General features: G+C 52.4%; 9 protein-coding genes across 9 annotated transcripts; 5 read left to right on the forward strand and 4 right to left on the reverse strand.

The window, feature by feature from the left end:
- Positions 1–48: 48 nt before the first annotated feature.
- On the reverse strand, positions 49–876 carry A1O9_09019 (uncharacterized protein; the record flags this gene model as incomplete). The annotated part of the gene is made up of 1 exon (XM_013401713.1): positions 49–876. One exon carries the CDS (start codon positions 874–876, stop codon positions 49–51), a length of 828 nt encoding a protein of 275 aa, XP_013257167.1.
- A 566-nt stretch (positions 877–1,442) lies between these two features.
- Positions 1,443–2,552, reverse strand: A1O9_09020 (uncharacterized protein; the record flags this gene model as incomplete). The annotated part of the gene is made up of 4 exons (XM_013401714.1): positions 1,443–1,723; positions 1,770–2,037; positions 2,090–2,337; positions 2,402–2,552. The coding sequence occupies 4 exons, from the start codon at positions 2,550–2,552 to the stop codon at positions 1,443–1,445; spliced, it is 948 nt and encodes a 315-aa protein (XP_013257168.1).
- Positions 2,553–3,032: 480 nt separating this feature from the next.
- On the forward strand, positions 3,033–5,378 carry A1O9_09021 (uncharacterized protein; the record flags this gene model as incomplete). The annotated part of the gene is made up of 6 exons (XM_013401715.1): positions 3,033–3,270; positions 3,314–3,551; positions 3,608–3,863; positions 3,918–4,031; positions 4,081–4,165; positions 4,222–5,378. The coding sequence occupies 6 exons, from the start codon at positions 3,033–3,035 to the stop codon at positions 5,376–5,378; spliced, it is 2,088 nt and encodes a 695-aa protein (XP_013257169.1).
- Positions 5,379–5,836: 458 nt separating this feature from the next.
- On the forward strand, positions 5,837–6,723 carry A1O9_09022 (uncharacterized protein; the record flags this gene model as incomplete). Its single annotated transcript, XM_013401716.1, has 4 exons — positions 5,837–5,962; positions 6,040–6,127; positions 6,179–6,353; positions 6,405–6,723. 4 exons carry the CDS (start codon positions 5,837–5,839, stop codon positions 6,721–6,723), a joined length of 708 nt encoding a protein of 235 aa, XP_013257170.1.
- Positions 6,724–7,053: 330 nt separating this feature from the next.
- Positions 7,054–8,748, reverse strand: A1O9_09023 (uncharacterized protein; the record flags this gene model as incomplete). Its single annotated transcript, XM_013401717.1, has 2 exons — positions 7,054–7,223; positions 7,278–8,748. 2 exons carry the CDS (start codon positions 8,746–8,748, stop codon positions 7,054–7,056), a joined length of 1,641 nt encoding a protein of 546 aa, XP_013257171.1.
- An 820-nt stretch (positions 8,749–9,568) lies between these two features.
- Positions 9,569–10,615, forward strand: A1O9_09024 (uncharacterized protein; the record flags this gene model as incomplete). Its single annotated transcript, XM_013401718.1, has 1 exon — positions 9,569–10,615. One exon carries the CDS (start codon positions 9,569–9,571, stop codon positions 10,613–10,615), a length of 1,047 nt encoding a protein of 348 aa, XP_013257172.1.
- A 245-nt stretch (positions 10,616–10,860) lies between these two features.
- On the reverse strand, positions 10,861–12,741 carry A1O9_09025 (uncharacterized protein; the record flags this gene model as incomplete). Its single annotated transcript, XM_013401719.1, has 3 exons — positions 10,861–11,598; positions 11,657–11,911; positions 11,965–12,741. The coding sequence occupies 3 exons, from the start codon at positions 12,739–12,741 to the stop codon at positions 10,861–10,863; spliced, it is 1,770 nt and encodes a 589-aa protein (XP_013257173.1).
- Positions 12,742–15,870: 3,129 nt separating this feature from the next.
- On the forward strand, positions 15,871–17,457 carry A1O9_09026 (uncharacterized protein; the record flags this gene model as incomplete). The annotated part of the gene is made up of 1 exon (XM_013401720.1): positions 15,871–17,457. The coding sequence occupies one exon, from the start codon at positions 15,871–15,873 to the stop codon at positions 17,455–17,457; it is 1,587 nt and encodes a 528-aa protein (XP_013257174.1).
- Positions 17,458–18,377: 920 nt separating this feature from the next.
- A1O9_09027 (uncharacterized protein) lies at positions 18,378–20,405 on the forward strand (the record flags this gene model as incomplete). The annotated part of the gene is made up of 1 exon (XM_013401721.1): positions 18,378–20,405. One exon carries the CDS (start codon positions 18,378–18,380, stop codon positions 20,403–20,405), a length of 2,028 nt encoding a protein of 675 aa, XP_013257175.1.
- Positions 20,406–20,606: the final 201 nt, after the last annotated feature.

The raw sequence follows: 20,606 nt of genomic DNA on the forward strand, positions 1-20,606 counted from the left end.
ACATCATCATAGAGCCATCATGCATCGTCGTTTTTGGGTGTATCAATGTCAGTCCCTCAGCCACGCCCTCCGTTTCTCCTCCTTCTTCTCCCTCCGCTTGTCCTTGAAAGCCTTCAACTCCGCCTTGCTCAGTTTCTTGTTCGCGCGTTCTGCCCGAAGACTTCGCCCATCATGGCTATTGGCAGCGGCATCCACATCGAAAAAGGCGTTCATCTGCCGCCGGCTTTTCTGCTCGTCGCTGAAATTTTCGGGATTGACATCACCTCGTTGCCATTTGCCCGTGAAGCGGTTGAAGCTTGCGGTTGCCGCATATGCTTCTGACCCAACTGAATTTGTGGCCGCAGCTATACCTGCTACTGTGCCGTCGGAGCTCTCTGTCTCGTAGACTTTGGCATAGTCGGCATTGGGATCATAGTCGCCATGGATTGAAGGGTCATAGCCGCCTGCTCGCTTTGTGGGGCCAGAATCTGGGTTGCCTGGCCGCTTTACCCAGGCTGGGGCAGACTGCGCTGCTGTTGGTATCCGAGGATTCTCCCATTGAGAAATGTTGGTGAATCGATTGAAGAAATAGAAGGCCTGCGCTTGATCATCCCACAGCGCATCCCAGCCATCGTCCCCAGGTTGCGCTTGTCCCGGCGGTGCCTCTTTCGGTAGTGGTGGGCGATCTGTCTGATGTTTTTGGTCTTGCACAGGGTGGCTACGGGACCTTGAGCGGGGTGGATCATGGTCGCTGATTTCTCCGTCCTCTTCATCTTGGGTCTGAGCCCCGGACCGGCCTGGGGTTTTGGTGTCACTGTCGTCACTGTTGACAACGGGATCATTTTTGTCTAATGTGGAAAACGACGGAGACTTCTCCTCGACACTGCACGCAGACATGACGGATTAGCAAAGACAGTAGGAAAACAACAATGGCCTGGTGGTCAGCTACAGCATGATGTAGGTAATTGAGACAGCAGAGGTCTACTCATATATCAAAGATAGTAGGGTGTCGTGCAAGTAGTCGGAGAGCAGGCTGCGAACATATGCCGTTTGCTCTTGAGCCACAGGTTGTCACATATAGGAGGAACGGCAATGGTCTGCTCCAAAGACAAACAAGTGGCCTTTACCTGTAAGGTGCGCGTATGAGGAAGAACGCCCAACACTGGACAGACGATCGAGAAACGAGAAACGAGAAACGCAAGGGGGACGGACGTCTATGCCAAGACCGGCTCAAAATGGAAGGTTTTCCGATAATTCCTGGTTTGATAGGCAGGCAAGGGGCGGCCGCGTTCCTACATACATACGTAGTTCCCTTATCTTGTTCATGCTAGAAACTAAAGGCCATCCCAAAGTAGAGAAAACGAATCCCACTGAGGTGGCATTCCTCTTCCTCACTTAGTTTCTCACATAGCCTTGGTTTCATTCGTTTGATCATTCACAGCTGGACAGACAGCCATTTCATGTCAGTCGAGCAGCGACCTTATTTGACCCACAAGATTTTGGACAAACAACTTGGAGCTTTCCAGAGTAGGAAAATTCCAAAAAAGATGAGGCATCCCTGGGTACATGTCCGAAGATACGGTAACCCCTTCCTTCTTCAACAGCGACTCCAATACCACGTTGTCATCTCTTAAAGGATCGGCGCCGCAAGATGCGAGATACGTAGAGGGGAAGTCTGCTAAGTGCCTGGAAAGCACGGGAAATATCCACGGGTCGTTTGCAGCCGCGTTGAGGCCGGCAACATCTACTATCACGTCAGATGTCGTTTTTGAACCCGCGAATGGACTCACTATTGATAATTTGTGCCGCATCTCTATCGATTATTGGTACCCCCTCAGCATTTTCGTCCATGGCACGGTACAGTGATCGAAGCTTCTCCGGCACATTGTCCGGATGGACGGTTCCGCCAGCCAGGTTTAGGACGGCTTTCAGCTGCCCTTTCCGACCAAGCTCGATGAGCTTGTGAGCTGTACCTAGTGATAACGAGCCACCAGCAGAGCAACCGAACATGAAGATCTTGTTTTGATCTCCACCCAAGCTTGCTGCATGTTCGTACGTCTCAGAGCAGTATGTCAGCGAAAAGTGGTAATTGGTCCGTGGGCGGTAATACCCAAATAAACCCGTCCAATGCATCTTGAAAGACAGTCTGGATTGGAACCTTGGGGGCCTTCCGGTAATCCAAAGAAATGATGATACATGGGAGGTCCTCTGCAACGCTCCTACACAATGGATCCCCTGTCTCAAGGGTTCCTTCACAAAACCCACCTTCATGACAATAGATGCCGATCGGCAGCTGTTCATTGACGTTTATAGGAGTATAGACGCGGACTGTTATATCGGTGTTGGTCTTCCTATCTTCTTGAAGGCCACAGTGAGACAATACACCGACTTAGAGGAGAGGTGAGCTCACCAACTATCAAACGATCGTCGTTTCTAGCTGGCAAATGAGCAGCAATATATTCCTCAATCAACTTTGCGTTTCTCTGGTATGTCTCGAAGCTACCAGACAATAGTGGCCGTTCCCCCATCTCCTTTTCAAGTGTGAGCCATTCGGGCGAAATATAGGGCGCCATTGTCGGCCAGCTGTCTGTGAGTAGCAAAACCGGATCTCAAGTGTTACCCAGTCTCTACTTCTACAAAATTACACATACACTACTATAGGCCTTGAGGTTTGTCGAAAAGCTGTTGCGGGACAGTGGCGTACCGGCCGGCAGCGGACAAATGCCGCCCAGAGGCTCGGAACCTCCGAGGTCTGCCCACCGCTGTTCTCGTGAGTTCCGGAATCTCGATTGCAGCGGCATGTTTCATTGTAGATCGCCACGGGGATACGTACAGTGTCATCTCCTACTCAATTTGCGGAAAGATATGTCCGGAACCACTGCAATCGGCCATTTATGACAATAGCCGACTAAACTGAGGATCGACACCCCCACTAAAGAGAGGTCTCCCGCGAATACAAAAATCCTCCAGAGGCTGGCTTCAGACAACTTGGAAGTGTTTGGGACTCGCGTACCCATTAGCCTAAAGAGCAAGTAGCCGCGTTCGCTGGCAATATGACTATGTTACACGATGCTTCTGCCTCTTCCTCCCCAGCCGTCTCGAATGAGCTGCACTCTTCCAAGAAGTCCGATGGGGACATTGTCAACCCGAACTCGGCAGGAGTGTTACTGTCACGGCCGACTGACTCGGAGCTAATTGCCAAACGTATCTCAGAATCCGTTCAAGAAAGCCAGTATTATAAGAATTACAAGTCTGACTACAAAATTTCAACTTCGTTGTTGGCTGATCCATGTAGCTCCCCCAGAGCTTTAACCATTTCTCGCCTTGCTAACAGTAACAGCGAACCGGAAAATCCGAATCCTAAACGTCGGGGCAGGGCTATTTAGCATCAATTTGGCATACTATTTCTCCACCCTTTGTGAAAACTTTGATCTTACGCTGGTTGAAAAGAGTTCTAGATTGGGGGGTGTTTGGAATCACAACCAATACCCTGGCATTGCTTGCGATATCCCCTCACATGTCTACCAGTACAGCTGGGCACCAAATCCAGAATGGCCCAGATTTTTAAGCTCGTGAGCCACGCGAGGTGGATCTTTGGTTTGGCCGACTTACTAACAACTGAAATTAGGGGCGAACATATTCGAGCATACCTCGAGAAAGTATGTGACACATTTGACTTGAAGAAATACATGCGATTCAACACAGAAGTCATCAAGGCTGAGTGGATCCCAGACGGCTTCTGGCGCGTCACCATGCACGAGCGTCAGAGGGACGGGAATTGTATCGAGTTCACCCAAGAAGCCGAGATTTTGGTTAACAATTCTGGTACTCAACACAAGTATCAGTGGCCCAATGTGGAGGGATTAGAACGCTTTTCAGGAAAGGTAACCGTCAATTCCCGACTGATTTTGGGTTTATAGATTCTGACTTCCCGCTAGCTCCTGCATACGGCAATGTGGGATTCCGCCGTAGTACCAGCAGCTTGCAAGGGCAAGACCGTGGCGGTCATCGGCAGTGGCGCATCGGCAGTGCAAGTTGTTCCACAGTTGCAGGTTAGTCTTTGGGATTCTGCTGGAGAATATTTATGAACAGGTCTTACAGTCTCATGCGGAAGAAATCTTGGTCTTCTCTCGGACACCTATTTGGTTTGCTCCCGGATTGGCAGGCGACGGGTTTAGTCCAGAATGTAAGCTGACCAATCCCTGCAAAGTGGGTACCCCTGACCTATCGTTCACGCTGTAGATTCCCCAGAACAACGCGACCAGTTCAAGAGAGACCCGGCGAAGCTCGTCAATCACGCCAAAGAAATCGAACGAAAGCTCAACAGCCTCTTTCCTGCCCTTTTCCATGGGAGTGATGCTCAGAAGAAGGCTATCGCATTTTTCCATGACCAAATGAAAAAAAAGATCCACGATCCCGAGCTTCTAAAAGGTAGTATCCGGCTTCACACTCAGCGATCTGTACTTGCATGTTCTAACTGCAGATCGATAGGATTCACCCCGGACTTCGCTCCAGGATGTCGACGAATCACTCCTGCCGATTATTTTATCCATGCTGTTCAGCAACCCAATGCCAAAGTCATCTTCAAGTCAGTCAATAGTCTAACTCAGAACGGCATCCTCGACGAGGATGGGGCGGAGCGAAATGCTGATATTATTGTTTGCGCCACGGGTACGCTCTTCGACACCTTTCTTCTTCCGAAATCAATGATCATGACCGCTGGGCTGACCATAACTCAAGGCTTCAACGTTGACTTTATACCTCCGTTCGAGGTGTACGGAAGGGACCGTGTGAGTTTGGCGGACATTTTTGCTGAAAAACAAGACAACTACATGGGAATTGCTGTGCCTGGCTTCCCTAACATGTTCTGCGGCAGCGGGCCATACTGGACAACAGCCAATGGGTCTTTGGAGGACCCAATGAACACATCTTCCAGGTATATAGTGCAAGTCGCGAAGAAGCTCCAGATGGAGCACAATATTGTGGGTATAGATCCCACGGACGAAGCTCTGGCAGACTGGGTCGAGCATGCCCAGGCCTGGGTCAAGGGCATGGTCTGGTCAGGAGATTGCAAGTCGTGGTACAAAATCTACAAGGGACCGTATGCTGGGAGGACGAACGCCTTGTGGCCGGGTATCACGCTACACATGGTCAAGGCCTTGAAGACCCCAAGGTGGGAAGATTACAGGATTGACCGGAAGCTGTCCTCACCGTCTCATGCGAATCGATTCCAATATCTCGGGCACGGAATGGTTCAAGAGGTTATTGACTCGCGTCTGGACGATACTCCTCACTTCTCCCTGTCGGAGATTGACCCAAGATGGGCGAAGGCGACAGGAATGACTTGGGTCCCGGGAATGCGTCCATTTTCCGAGGAGCAAGCCAACAGTGTGCATTAGAATGCTTTGCGCAGGTGGTGACGCTCTGTAAACCTACTGAGCAGCTTCAGGAAACTTGGCATTCGAGTCAGTGAAGGTCATCGTCTTGGACAACGAGGAAGGCTTATACTTAGACACCGTTGGTTCTAGAGCACGTCGACGGCGGTTGACCCCATATGCTGCTGTGTAATTGACCACCCGGGGCGGCAAATGAAGACTTTGATTTCAGGCGCAAACCCTCAATACGTGGTTTTCGGAACTTCCGGTTGCTGCTCTGATAGCAGGTTGCTCGCCACGTCCGCGCGGAATTCGACGCGTAGCCCGAAGCAGAGCGACAGGACTATATCGTCCTGAAACCCCTACTGTAGTACTCCAATATTTCTTCATGAGGCATTGCCGAGTAGAGTTCCAACGAGGACCTAGCCTAATTGATCCGCTTCACCATCGACAATCCCGATTATCGTCAGCGACACGACATAATGACTCGATACGTCCTGCACGCGGACTATTTGTCACCCTATTGTATTACGGTTGCGTTTACTTTGCTCGAGAAACAATTATGCTGGGTTTACGAAGAAGTGAAGCTACTGGATTTGAAGACTCGGGTCAGTGAATGGGATCTTCGACCCGCTAAACGGGATATGGGAGTGTATCGCTAACGGATTGCTTGCCATGGTTTCAGACGCCAGAGCACAAGCTCAAACACCCCTGGGGCAAAATTCCAGTCCTCGATGTCATCGAGCAAGACGGTTCAGAGTTCCGCATCTGTGGTATGATTCGACCAGTGGGGCTATGGACGACTTGCTCACCATTCTCTACAGAGAGCCGAGCCATCTGTCGGTATCTCGCACTGTTGCACCAACAGAGCGGCAGCAAGCTCCTACCAGATTGCGGGAACGTGACTGGGTTCGCTCGATTCGAAGAAGCGGCTGCATTCGAGTCATGCTATTTCACCCCGCCCGTGTGGAAAGTGACCGGTGAAATCTGCATGAAGCCGTGAGTGACTCCATACCACCAGTAACAATCCTTGCTGAGATGAGGTGACAGGCTTCTTGGGTTCGGCCCCCCGGACCCTCTCGTGGTTGACGCTAGCTGGCTCTCAGTCGAGGAGTCGCTACATATATTGAATGACAGATTGGCTCATCAACCCTATCTAGCGGGAGAATCCTTCTCGTTGGTGGACATATGGACGATGCCGTGGTTTGCACAGCTACTTCGCGTCAAAGGACGGGCAGAAACGCTTGGTCCCCACTCGAACATTCAGTTTTGGTGGAACAAGGTCACTGAGCGGCCGGCATGGAAGAAAGCTAGAGACTTGATGGAGGAGGCTTGTAGGGTACTTGGAAAGCCCCCAACCAACGCATGAAGTTTGCATTTGGCCGGGAGAGCTTGACCCAGCAACACATTGGGAGCCAGTCACAGGCACTTGAAATCAAAGAGAGGGTGCATTCTGCAGCTTCCATTGACCTCAAGCAAAAGGTACATAACTGGTAAATCACCTGAAATATTACCAGGTACGGACCTCCTTAGGAGGGGTGTGTAGTTGGACGAGACAAAGGTGTAGAAATTGCGGTCAAGCTTTATACGACACCTATTCAAATCGGATGTGGTTGACGCATTTGACTGAGATACACGTCTTGGAATTCCAAACCACAATGATCCAACTTGATATATGTAGTTGACTAGATAATTCGCGTCACTCAACGTGATCACGGTGTTGGGCACGCTCGAGACCCTTGTCCAAGTTAGAAACCTCAGTGTCCACACTTTGCTCCTTGCCGGATATGTGCTCTGCGGGAAGAATCTCAACAGTAGCATCAATGTGCCTCGTGAACTCTCCCGAGGGATCATTGGTGAACGACACGGCTGGCAAGCACTTAGCATGAGTTTTTGTTTGAGGTTGCTCGAGAGTTGACTTACCAGCCAAAGCCGCAAAAGCGACGCAACTTGCACAGATCCACACATCTCGGAATCCCCTCTCATACACGCCCAGAACTGCTGAGCCGCCGGCTACAATGATTTGTTGAGTGACCCCCTCGACATTCTCAAGCAATGCATCATCGTGCGTCATCAATGCAGTGATTAGACTTGGTAGGGATGCGGGTGGCAAGCCCAGAGGAAGGGTAGCGTCCGCAATTTTCGACCCGAGAGTTGACAATCTCGCATTGAAAATCGCGTTGTTGATTGCCAGTGCCAGCACGCCTCCGACGCCGCGGCTTGCCACCATCAGGCCGGTCGCCAGACCTATGAGTTCCGGAGGCGTGCCGAGCTGTGCAGCGCTGAAAAGAGAAGGCAAGCATGCTCCGAACCCCATGCCCAAGATGACGGGGAACCCCCAGAATGCACTCGCGGACGTATATCGACTGGAGGTCGCCATCAAGATGCAAAAAAGCATGAACAGGAAGAAACCTAGAACCATTGGCAGTCGCACGATCTTTTTCCATGACGCCAAAGCCGAGATGACGAGAGCTGCTGGAATAGAAACGGCGAACACCAGGGTGAAATGCGAGCCGACGACCAGTATGTCCCCTGGTTTGAAGACGCTCACTTCGTAAGGGAGATAATTATTGCAGATGAAGAAAACAAATCCCTCGGCACCGATCGCTGCCAGTGCAAGTCCAAAGTTGCGCCGTTGGAACAGAACCCGATGTAGCATTCCTTCTTTCTGCCATCTGGTCTCGTACACCCCCCAGCAAGCCAAGATTACGGCACCGACAACCAAGGGGGCCAGCACCTGTGCGCTACCCCATGGATGGGGGTTTTCTGCCCAGTAGAGGCCAATGCTGAAGAGCACCAGCCCGATGGGCATGGCGACGTAGCCGACCCAGTCCAGACGGCGGGCCTTTTCTTGTACAGTCAAGCCGAGGCCATTTTCTCTTGGTGGGGGATTGTATAAGGCCAGGCAGATGGCACTGGCCAGAGCAAAGGCCCCGGCGTTGACGTAGAAGTAGATGCGGAAGTTCTCGAGATTTCCATCTTTTATCAGCGCACCACCCATGCATAGGCCTATGATAGCCCCGACGCCCGCACAAACGTTTGCCGTCGCTTGCACTATGGGTCGGTGTCTCCGCGGGAGAACTTCAGATGCCACTGCTAGAAGGAGTGGCTGGGCTCCATAGCTGACACCGAGCACGCAAAAGCCGCCGATGATGGTTGCCATACTTTCGGCTCGTGAGACAATGATGCCTCCTGCACAGCCGAATGCTGTTGGAATGGCTATGAACCACCTGCGGCCCAGAAGATCGGCAGCTTGGGAGAACGGAAGAGCAAGCGCGGTGCATATGATGTTGACGATCGAGCCAAGCCACACAACCTGTGAAGAACCATTGAAGAGGCTGGCGATGGATTGAGCAAGAAACCCTGAGCCGACAATGGCCATTAGCTGGGCCATGTATATGATACAAACAGCCTGGTCAGCTTGTCAGCAACTGTGTGCTGTGGAGCCAGGAAGGACTCACGAGAACGACCAGGTACGACCTCAGATGTGGTTTGGCCTCCACCGAGGCATCTGTTCCTCCTGTCATTGGAGTGGTTGGACGTATACTTGCTGACGATACCTTCATCGCCGTCTGTAAATGGTGCCGATGGTGCAAATGGAGGCTCCCGGGCTGCAAACCGCCGAGTTCCAGATCGGTGGGTTAGATGGTCTCCTATATACCACCTGTAGGACTGGATATTAAGATTGAACCACTACCGCCACGCCTGGAATTTGGGGAGGCATCAGCATCACAGATGCTTCTCTCAGACTTCGGACGTTGCCAGATCGGAGCTTCCGTCGGCCCGCCGATTGGGTGCACGTCCAGGTGAAGCTGTTTCACGGTTCGGAACCCAGCAGAGTACACCACTGTCACTACAACTTTCCGGCGCTTGGGAAGATGTGCGTCACCGATGGGAACGCTTCCTTCAGTAATGCGCCTAGGAGGCCGAGCTTTCCCTTCGCCGTCGAGTATCTATTTACATGGCCAGCTGTTGCACCAAGCAAGGATAGAGCACGGACCAGATGTACGTACCTAAGGACGGAAGCGGGGCTCGGTGCTGCTGGCTCAGGGGGCCGCGATTGTTCCGAACAGAGTCGCGGAATCAATGTTGCGGCCTTGACCGTGTATATGTAACCTACAATATCCATTGACCGGCCCAGTGCTCCTGGACTGCAAAACTTGCAAAGGTTCCGCCCGCCCTGCGCCCAGATTTCGCTAAATATCCTGTCCAGAATGAACAAATGCATCTTCGTCGACGCAAAGGGCGAACTCTCTGTCAGAGACAATATTGCACAGCACCAACCACTCGGAGGGCAGGCACTCGTCAAAGTTGAATACTCTGGCATCAATCCCGCGGACATAGCACATGCCCGGCTCTTGGGGTTTGGCGACAATGTCTGTGGCTATGAGTTTTGCGGTACCGTCGTTGCTGTCGGGCCAGAATCCCGCTACAATATCGGCGATGTTGTCTTTGGCTCCAATGAGCCTGGCAGAGGGCGACCTCAATACCATGGTGCTCATCAGAACTTGGTCATTGCCGAGTCAGACTCCATGTCAATGCGGTTGTCCAAAGGTGTTCCCCATTCAGATGCCGCAGCGTTGTCCATCATGGTCCGCACAGCTGCAGATGCCTTGCTCAACCGGTTCGAGCTCCCGTTTCCAGCAATTGGATTCAATCCAAGCACCAAGTCGGGTGCGTTGGTAATCTGGGGTGGGGCGAGTACAGTCGGCAGCGCAGCGATCCAGCTTGCCAAAGCCATGCACGTCAGACCAATCTTCGTCACGGCGTCGGCATCCAACCATGAAGCGCTCAAGCGTCTTGGTGCTACACTATGCTTTGATTACCACAACGCAAATGTCGTTGAGGCGATCGTCGAAGCTCTGAAAGAAAGCGGTGCACCGCTGAGGTTCGTTTTCGATACTATCTGTCAGCCTGGCAATCCCGGAACAAGGTCGCTGTGTGAAGCCCTGTCGACGTCAGAGGCTATCAGATTCGCATGTACGAGACCACAGCCACAACACCCGAAATGGAGGATGGTTCTAGCTTCCAGATCGCGCGAGTTCCGGTTCCCACCTCCCCTGCCCATTGCTGAAGCTGCCCCTGAGTGCGACGCACGGCTGGAACAGACTGTGAGATGGGCCATGGAGAACTATGGGAATGGGTTTCGGATACCCAAGGTCAACATTGTCACGGGTGCTCAGGCAGGGGTAGATGCGATCAAAGACACATTTGAGGGAAGAATCAGCTTTCAGAAAGTGGTAATTGAGCACCCAATCTAGTCTTGCCACCTGCATACCCCCGCTCCAAGATTGTTCAGTTTGCGCATTCAATCACGTATCTCGCGCTACGAGAAAAGGTGTCTGTATCTTATGTCACATCATCCGTGACCGACTTGGGGATGAAACCGGCATGCTAAATCCCATATCAAACCGCACCAAAACACTCGATGGGTTCGAAGAAAGCGAACATGCTATAGTCCGGTGACTGATCCTCTACTTGTGTCTTGTCAGGCTCTTGAACATCTTCAGCACGGAAATGAAGCAAAGCACTCACCGGCCGAAAATGGATGGGAGAGATCCAGCGACGTCGGAAGTGTGCCATCCCCTTCAAGAGCCCCAAGCAAGCCACTCGAACGCTTGGACATGTTGATGCATCCTGCGATCTCTCTGAGCTGGTCAAACGTGAAGGTGTTCTTCCTAGGATTAAAAAGTCGATGTTTTGAGGTTGCCAGAGAGTCCAGTGCTTCGTGGAACGGATCCCGGCATTTGTCCCCATACAGTTCGGGTTGTTGGCTCACCACGGTGAGCAATGTTGCCAGGGCCGCGCAGATGAAGAAGTCGAAGTTGATTCGCAAAGATCCCAAAACATCTGCATCCCTGATCAGAGAGGCGCACACAGAAATGGTTTCGCAAGCTGCGTCCGTAACGATTCGGGCCGAGACTGGATCGTCTTTAACACCGCCTGAAGCCTGGATCTGGCTCAATCGCAGCTGTGATCGTGCATGGTTGACGCGTGCAGTCAAAGATATTCGCATGTTTTGGAGAAGGCGAGGGCCAAACTTGATGCTCTTGGAGTGTGAAGCTTCGATGTCAGTCAAAAATGATTCGAACTTATCCCGTAGGCCGTGAAGCTGAAACTCCAAAAAGTAAGCATGCTGTTGGACTTTCTTCTCAAGCCGCTCCTGGGAGCTGACCAAGGGCAAGATTTCCGAAGTGATACAGTCATACTCGGCCATGACCGCGAGGTAGGGATTGGAAGGCCCCTGTGGATTTGTCAGCCTCAGGCAGTTTGATGAGCCGGAGCCGGAATGGATGCTCAACTATTTGCAGGCGCTTCTCATCTATGTCCTCAAGATGTATGGCGTACGGAAGGCCCAGGCCAAAAGAACATCGACGATCAATGACGAAGATACAGCAGAAGAGAGTCTGGTGATGTACAAGGGGTGAATTCGAGGAGTCTAGCTGAGAATCGACAGCCGGCGTCTGGTGCATCCCCAGTTCAAAACACGCCTTGGAGGCCGCTCCTATCGTGCGCCAGGCTTTGAGGAGAGATCCTCGATATAAGTGGTATAAGCTCTGTGGTAACCAATTAGACCGGTGTTTTTCAATGCCGCCAAGTGACACGTTACCAGTAGGACTGCTAGTACAAGGTTTGGAATATCTGCTTCGCTGCCCATTACAATGGATTCGATGGACCAGTCCAGGTAGCGTGGCAGGTGTCGTGCCAGAGGGGCTGTCTCCTCGCCATTGACCAACATTGAAATACCCAGGGCGGCCTTCAGGGTGTCAATAGCTGTAGCAGACATAGCAATAGGCTCTAAATTGATGATGTGATCTTGAGGCTCTCTGGTGCAGTCTCGGAAGACCTCGTCTAGAGTTTGCTGCAGGACGGATAGGTCCACGCAAGGCCAGATGGGAAGGATAGTGTCGGTGAATTCTGCTAGGACGAGTCTTGCTTTATCGATTCCCAGTTCGGCAACAGGTTCAATAGACGCTTCCATGTCGAGGGGTGCCGGAGCTCTCCTTGCTTGTCTCGTGACGGGAGGGACTTCTCCCGGCGGCGCGTCGCTTGGACTAAGAATCCCATTGGCCAGAAGAGAAGACTTAGCCAAAGCGAAAGCATAGGCAAAATGGCCCTTGTGTGGGCTGAAATGGGCGTCTTTGCCTGGGGCACCTTGGGCAAGCGGGATGCTGGCACCATGGCTCCTTGCTGGGCCGTCTTTCAAATGTCCACTGTGAAATGATGCTGTTCCCACGACCGATGGTAGTAGAGGCGGAGCTAAGGCAGGCTGGTTGTCGTTGGAAAACATGGAACAATCAGCGGCCGGGCTCAATGGACAGTTATCCCTGCTGCGCCAGGTTAGGGGGCCAAACTTCGCTATAAGATCCGTGAATCGCTTACGCATAATCGGATAACGACTCGGTCAGTTGTCGACCACCGCCCGGACGGACGGGATACGAACATAGGATCTGGCGCCTTTGGCAGCCTTCGCACGGTGAACTTCCGTCGCATTTCACTTTCCGAGCCTTGCACGGATAGCTGGTTTTCCATTAGCCTGACGGGAAGCACACCGCCGATCAAGAGCTCACCATGCCATCAAGGTGTAGTGGTCACGCCTCCGGCGCTTAGCACTGGAGGGTCCCTGCTGCGACATATCGTCCACCCTGCCCACGGTGGTTGAAATGACGGTGAAAAGGCATAAAACAGGTCATAGGCCCAGAACATGCAGGAGACAGATATTCGTTATGGCGGGGAAGCTGGGGAAAAGAAGTCTGGGGTATGTATGTAGCAATAGCCAAGCATGCCATACCAGCGCAGAGGCACCCAGAGTGGAGTGTATCTAGAATTCCGAGGACGGGAGGATGATCTAGATGGCGCCGCCACCGCGGAAATAATCCCTCGTTGTGGGACGTGTGCCTGTCACCACAACCATACTCGCAGCGAAGATACGTCTGCGACGTGCCTGGGTCATTTCCGACGAGCATCCATCCCCGGGACATAGCGATCCACATATATCGTTATCGCCATGACCGACGCACCGCGTTGCCGGAAGCCGGGAGTTGTGTGAATGGGGTTTCCCTGTTACGCGCAATGGTACTTCGACATGAGCATCTCCCGTTCGGAACGTCCGACCAAAGCCTGCAATGCAATGCGCCTCGTAGAGCATCTTCTTTCCGCGGCCACGTGTTACGGATCACTCCAACGAGGTTGTTACGAGTACGCAACGCAAGGTAGGTTCCTGACCATGGGACGAGGATCACAAGTGTGGAAGAGAGAATTCTTCGCGCGAAGCTATCACTAAGAATGTATCCCTGGCAATCAGAGCGAAGTTGACTAAGGAGTCAACCTATGAATAACCCTGCATATATAGATCGCGTCCTCTGTTCCTCTGTTCTCTGCTCACGCTCTGTGGTGGCAGAGGAAGAGACAACCAAGATGATGTGAAGCCACATTTCTGTTGCAGGCTGCCTCAGCCTGGTATTATCTAAGGAAAGAGAATGAACACGGGGAGCACAATGAGGCAGGAGAGACCATTCAGATGGTATCAAAGTCGATTACGGAGTACAATAGAGTATGTTAGGGCGAACAGAGCTGAGGGATAGAGGGGCAAAGGCTCAGAGAGAGAGAGAGAGATGGTTTGGAATGGGAGACGGAGACGGGGTTTCTTATGGCCGTCAAAAGCGGCGGCGCGCTCAGCTTGCAACCATACCCGAAGCGGCTGGACCGCCTAAACGGCACAGCGCCGACGGATTCCCGGCAGAAACTGAACATCTGGAATCTGTTCGACCAGCTTTGTCAATTATCTAGAGCTTGGGTCTTCTGGTGTCCATCTTCGCACTGGAATACTCTTTGCGACACGTGTGTATATCTTGTCATTAAACTGCGAGTGGGAGCATCGGCTACATATGCCCAATTGGTCTCCCCTTGCAGGACCAGCTCCAGAGTCCAGCTATTATATCCTGTGGCTTCCAGGTGCCTCCACGCTTTCCTATCCCAAACGAATGTTATTGACCTTTCTTTGCTCCCTCCAAGCGGGCTACATTCTGCTGTTCCAGCAGCATCAATTGCCGTCTGTATGCAACATCCGTAACGTTGGCTCGATATACAGCCATGTTGCTTGTCTGGTAGGGCCAGTTCTCGAGTTGGTTCCGAAGATCAATCACCCCCAGATGTTGTTGAAAGTCTTTCATTGTCGCATCGGTATACTCGGTCTTTGGGCCTCTTCGCGCGCGGGTCCCGCGGAATGGCTGTGAAGGCATCAATTGCTCCGAGCCGGGCTCAGCCTTGATCTCCACTGAAGCCATCGAATCATTTCGCCTTGGCTGGTTGGCTGGAGTTGTCTCCGGTGGTTCAAAAGAGAAGGTCGGTTGGCGATCCAAGTGCAACATATCCTGCATTGGTAGTTCGGATTCCATGTCTCCATACAGCACATTCTGTTCATGTTGCCGGAGCAGTCTTTGAACAACTGCCGGCATATCTTCGTCTTCAAGGAGCGACACTGGAGTGAGAGAAGAGCATTGGTCCAGCCACGGCCCTGGCTGCAGCCACAGTGGTGCACCGATAGGTTGGACCTCTGAACGGTTTCCGTCGTCTAGAGAATTGCAGTTGCCGTCTCCCGGGCGGGGACCTCGAAAGCATAAGTTGATGTCTATCTTTGACTGTGCATTGATATTGTAATCATTGCGGATGTGCCCAGATGAGTAGCCCTCCATGTCGAACCAAAGTGATAGACGGCGGCTGGTCCGTGGTGGATGCTCGTCCCCCTGCAGGAACAGAAACGAGGAACAAGAAAGAATCGAGCGAGGGCTTCCCACATATATAGGGACAGGCTGTAGCCCGGGGCGTCAGGCTGGAAATTGGGACTGGAGGACAAAGATCGCCATGCATGGCATCCAACTGGCAACGAGGGGCAGCCGGTGCCCAGTTACTAGTACGACTGTTCAGCGCTGAGATGCTGAGATGCTGCGGCAGTGGACCGGTGGTGCGCATCTGTAGCCTGTAGCCTGTAGTCTGTGACCTGACTCGGGCACTTTTCTTTAGGCTTAGCGCAGATCGCCAGGGGCGCGTCGTGAGAGGCTGATATGAGCAGCGTGTACGGCGCTAGGCCTATTTGAACACCCGGTGTCGACAAAGGAAAGACGTCGCGCTAACCCGTTTGGTTCCACTAAAGGCAGCCCCTGTCTGATCTGCTTCGGGTGCCTCACTGGCTTCAGTGCTTCCCACGCGCCACCGCTCCCATTGCTCCCCAGCATCCCATCTCGAGCCGAATGCAATCCTTCACCGGCTACATTTTACAGCGGTGGTCACTGATCTCCCTCGACCCGGCTCTCCCCAACCTCACAACCTCTCAAGTCACCACATCACCACATCACCACATCACCACATCACCTCACCGTTTTTGCCCTTGCGCTGCGCCCTACTCGGTTCTCGGATCTCGTACCAGAGGTGGCGGTTATTGGCTCAGCTTTGCCACCGCGAAGGGACGAGTACGACTCCAACTACGAATGCGAATGCGACAATGACCACGACGGACATGAGTGACCGGTCACCACTACCCAAAAGGCTGGCTGCTGCCGTGCCTCGTGGTGTCAGCTTCAGCTGCTTCCACATCTCGACCAAGCCCGGCCCCTCCTCAGCCTTGTTATCTCCCTTGCCCAGCCAGCCAGACGAGCCCACAACATGCGAGTCTCACTTCCTCGCCATTTCTTCCCCGGAAGATCAAGATGCTGGCAAGAAGCCACTCCTGATTTTTGCCCTGGAGATTCTTATCTTCACCACATCCTCTCTTACCTTCATCTTTGTTTCAAAGGCCGATTCCTCAGGCTTTTCTTCTTCCTTGCATTCCCCCAAGAATGCTCCTTCTCTCATCTCTACTGTCACCTCTACTTTCATTGATTTCCTGCTACAACCTCGACTATCTAGGTCTAGAGTGGTTCTTTCACTGTTTGCTCGAGCTCAGAATCAGTATTTATTTCCTGGCAGCATCGAGAACCCAACCAAGCACGTCTTAGATGATCGACAGTTGATCAGATGGTGGAATCGCATTTTCGATAGGACTCTACGGCAATACGACCGCAACTTGGGGCCTGACCTGAAAATCACCGCACACGTCGTCGTGCCTGGATGCGATCAAGCAGAAACCAAAGCCTTCTTTCCTCCTTCCAGCCGGTCGGATCCTCCCGCAGATCCAAAGTGGTTCAACTCATACCCTGTGGATCTGCTTGTTGCCGATACAGCCAAACCCCCCCGATATCTCATCCCTCGTTTGCCTGACGATCCCAAATCTCGATTTCTCGATGATCTAGATAAGGATTTCACCGATCACCACGGCCAATGGCGGAGTGTCAGATCCCTCCGCGACTTTTGGGAAATGATGTCCTACAGACAGGAATGTTCTGCGGGGAGATTGGTCGGGTTTATCTGGATGGCCTTCTCACGGAATCAAGCGGAGCACCTGTCCCTTGGCGCTCTTGAGGAAGGGTGTCAGACAGCGGTTTCGGCGAACCCACAACTGATTACACCAGATAGCTCCTTTCGGCGGCAGGACAGTGGTGTTACACAGGCGCAAGCTCCCCGGGATGAACGCGTGGGCTTAATTGCAGTGCCAAATTCACCTGCACCTTCCACGCCAAATGCAATTCCCCGGCATCATTCGGAGAAAGCGCAGGAAAATGGGGCCATCGGGCCACAGCCTCTCAACTCGGCAATTGGGGAACTGCCAATCACCGAGAGTGATGTTGCTGAGACCACACGCGGAGAAATCGTGGTCGATGCTGAGCAGTACAATATTCTTATGGACTTCCTATTACAGACTGACTTTGCCGGGGAGAGATTAGCAGCCGAACATAGCCGTGGTTGGATCAGTAAAGCCTTAGAGGTATCTAAGGCATCCGCATTTGGGTACTCTATACATGGCGAACTCATCTTGGGTCCAACCTCCCAAACAGGGCCCGAAAACCCAGCATCACAACCAATCAATGTGCTCACAAACATTCGCAAGAAGAGGAAAGCCGACCAATTAGGTACCAAAGGAGGCGCTCCAGCGGACGAGCAAGCTCCTTTGCTGGCTCCTATCAACAACCTCGCGACTTCATTGGTGCGGAAGAAAGTCAAAAGCTGAACTGCACACTCCGTGCGTCTTGGACTAGCGGGACTCAGCCAAAAAGGCAGTCACTTTTCCTGACTCACTTGAGCAATTTGGCGCTGCTTGGACAAATGTAATACAATTTTCGGGGATGGGATGATTAGAAAATCGTGGCGTGGACAATGATGTGCTTGTACAGGAAGCGGCGGCGCGGCGAACAGGCATACCAAGCCCCGTTGTGTGGCTATGTATACGAACACCAACCACGTATTCTGAGCTACTCGCACATTAACGAATCCCCATACCGGTGATCCGACGTAATCGCCGCCGGCGTGGGATCGTCCGCCGTCAGAGTGCTCGGCTATTGGGCCGCTTCAGGCGCCAAGCTGGTTACAGGCTATATTTACATACATCCAAACTGACAAGAAAAGATCTTCGTTCAGGCCCGACCGGTTGGTCGACTGACCATCTTAGTATCAAACCAGCAAACCATCAATGCTCATTCGGCAGGCCTGATCGGTCTCTCAATGTACCCCTACGCAGTACTCCGTACGCAATGGCCTTGGTTGCTAATCGCAGCCCATCTCCATAACGCTGCAGGCCCGTCCTGGATCCTGGCGCCCCCTCGTAATACTCGAAAGCCGCCTCTCATCGTGCAGCTTCTCGTTCCGTCTCAGCAAGTCTGAGGCAATGCGCTTCGCCGGCCAGGCTGACCACCGTCGAAGGTTGAATGAAGACGACGACGCTTGGATGGCCCTAACATCCTGCGTCTCTCTATCGCATGGTCTTTCATATTTTTCTTTCCTACCCGTTGGCTTCTAGGTCCTGGTTTGATATTCCCTTTGGTCGCTTCTCTTTTGTGTCTTGTGGCTATCTTCAATTCCTGCGATATTAGGGCCTGCCATTTGAACCACGGATTTTATATTGACTTGTCCATCCATTGCCGCTCTGAGACCATGGCTAGCATTCTTGGGGCCGTCTTGTTACTTTTCTCCGCCGTGCTCGCACAGGATGGCTGCTCGCAGACACCGATATACCTCGACTTCCACGATCGCCGAGTAGATGGTGGCATCAGCATTCAGTATGGCCTTTTCACAGGAATTGGAACCCCCTCCCAAAATCTCTCGCAATGGCCGTCATTGTCAAACAACGACACATATGTTGCCAGCTTAGACTATTGTACAGGCAGTCCATTTGAAGACTGCCTCGAACTTTCTCACGGATTCTACGATCCAGCTCTATCCGAGGACTATCAGTCTACCTCATCTTATCAAAGTCTCGACGCCAATCTCGGCACCATCCCTGCCACCCTTGCCGAATATGCCATCGACACCTTCAACTTCTTCGTCCACTACTTTGATCCTTCACCGGCCATTCACACCCCTGTACCCGACTTTGCAGTTACAGTCCTTTCCAATTATTCATCAGCCACGACACCGTGGTTTGGACCTGCTGGCCTATTGGGTCTAGGACCATCGTCCACTATCCTCAGTCGCAGTCTTGGATTAGGACTAATCACCACCCGCTCGTATGGGCTATACATGGGCACTTACTATAAGGAAGGCAATGGATTGATCAACGGCTCGCTGACCCTGGGAGGTTATGACTCTGGCAGATTTGAGGGCGAGGTTCACAACTATTCGATTGGCATACCTAATGCAGAGGCACATCACTCACCCTTCTCCGTGACGATATCTCAAATGACCCTCACTGACAACAACGGCGATGAGACAGGCCTTCTGACCGAGGATTTCGAAGCGTACCTCACCACCCACCAGTACGAGATCAACCTTCCAAGAGTAGTTCTCGACACATTTGCCGACAAGACCGGTGCCACAGCTGCGGACGGGAGATACCAGCTCCCTGCTGGGTTCAACTCGAGTTTAACGATGACACTTTCTTCAGGCCTAACTCTCACTTTCGAGCCGGAATGGTTGAAGAATGTCTCCAACAACTCACCCTTCTCCACAACTGCATCTGACGCGGAAAACGGTAATTCCTCTACCAGTGGCCCGGCACTTCTCGGCTCCGCTTTCTTCACTCACATCTACATGATGGTAAACTACGATGCAAAACCCGAACCGATCTTCTATCTTGCATCTGCCCTCCCGCACGGGCCCTACGTCATGACTCGCACGCTATGTGAAGAAACACAACCAACGCCTGCACCGGCCACAAATATCTCTAGTTTCCAAGCCTCTGGAATGGCTGGCGCCATCGTTGGAGGAGTAGTCGGCGGAATTGGTTTGACTTTCCTCGTGTGGTGGATAATCCGCAAGTACGCACAAATGAGAATGAGACGGAATCAACAACGTCTGGCTACCAAGGGCAAATTCGTCGAGGGAGGTAACGTATCGATCGCCGGCGCGGGCAGGATATTCTCCAAGTCAAAGGGCAGTCCCTCTTCATTCGGCTCGACCGATGAATATGATAGGATCAAGAACGAGAGTGATCCAAACATCGACGAACGTCACCGCTCCGACAGCGCTGAAATGGCTGATTTTGCATTCGCCTTCAATGATGGCCTACCCCGAGGCTACATGCAAGAAGCCGATCCCAACTCGGCCAACTCTCCCAGTAGTGTCATGTCCTCTGGCTATGCCATGGTAGCCAGGGAGATGACACCTTCTGTCGTCCAGGTACAGCAGAACACACATACAGCACGGGCGTACCATGCGAGCATCCACGACCACGACGATGAGTATGCCCATGACGGAAGCCCAGCCACGCCCATGACAGCACAGCCTTTGGTGGGCTCTACGCTGTATGGTGGTCAGCAAAGCCATGGTTTCCCTTCAGCTTCCCAGCCTGCACACAATTTTAGAGGCGCAGAACCTTCAGTACGATCAAACCTTCCTCCAATACGGACGGAGTTCGCACCGCCACCGGGAAAGGGACACAATGGTGATGGGAAAGGGAAGGGCAACAAGAAGGAGTCGTTATTAAGGAAAGTCTTTCCTCCGACTCATAGCGGTGGGAGTTGATGATGGCGCAGTGTTACGGAAAGCACATGAATGGGCGATGTCATGCCACCACTTGCTTCTCTAATACGCCAACAGGAGGCTATCTCTGCACTTTTCCGCCGCATTTTCTGCTTCATTACGTTACAAATTTATCGTTCTCTGCATGGCGCGGGGTTGCCTTTTTATAGGGGCCCCAATCACGATGTTCGGTACGTCGTACGG

The sequence above is a fragment of the Exophiala aquamarina genome (assembly GCF_000709125.1).
Source record: "Exophiala aquamarina CBS 119918 chromosome Unknown aczIA-supercont1.9, whole genome shotgun sequence".
NCBI lineage: Eukaryota > Fungi > Ascomycota > Eurotiomycetes > Chaetothyriales > Herpotrichiellaceae > Exophiala > Exophiala aquamarina.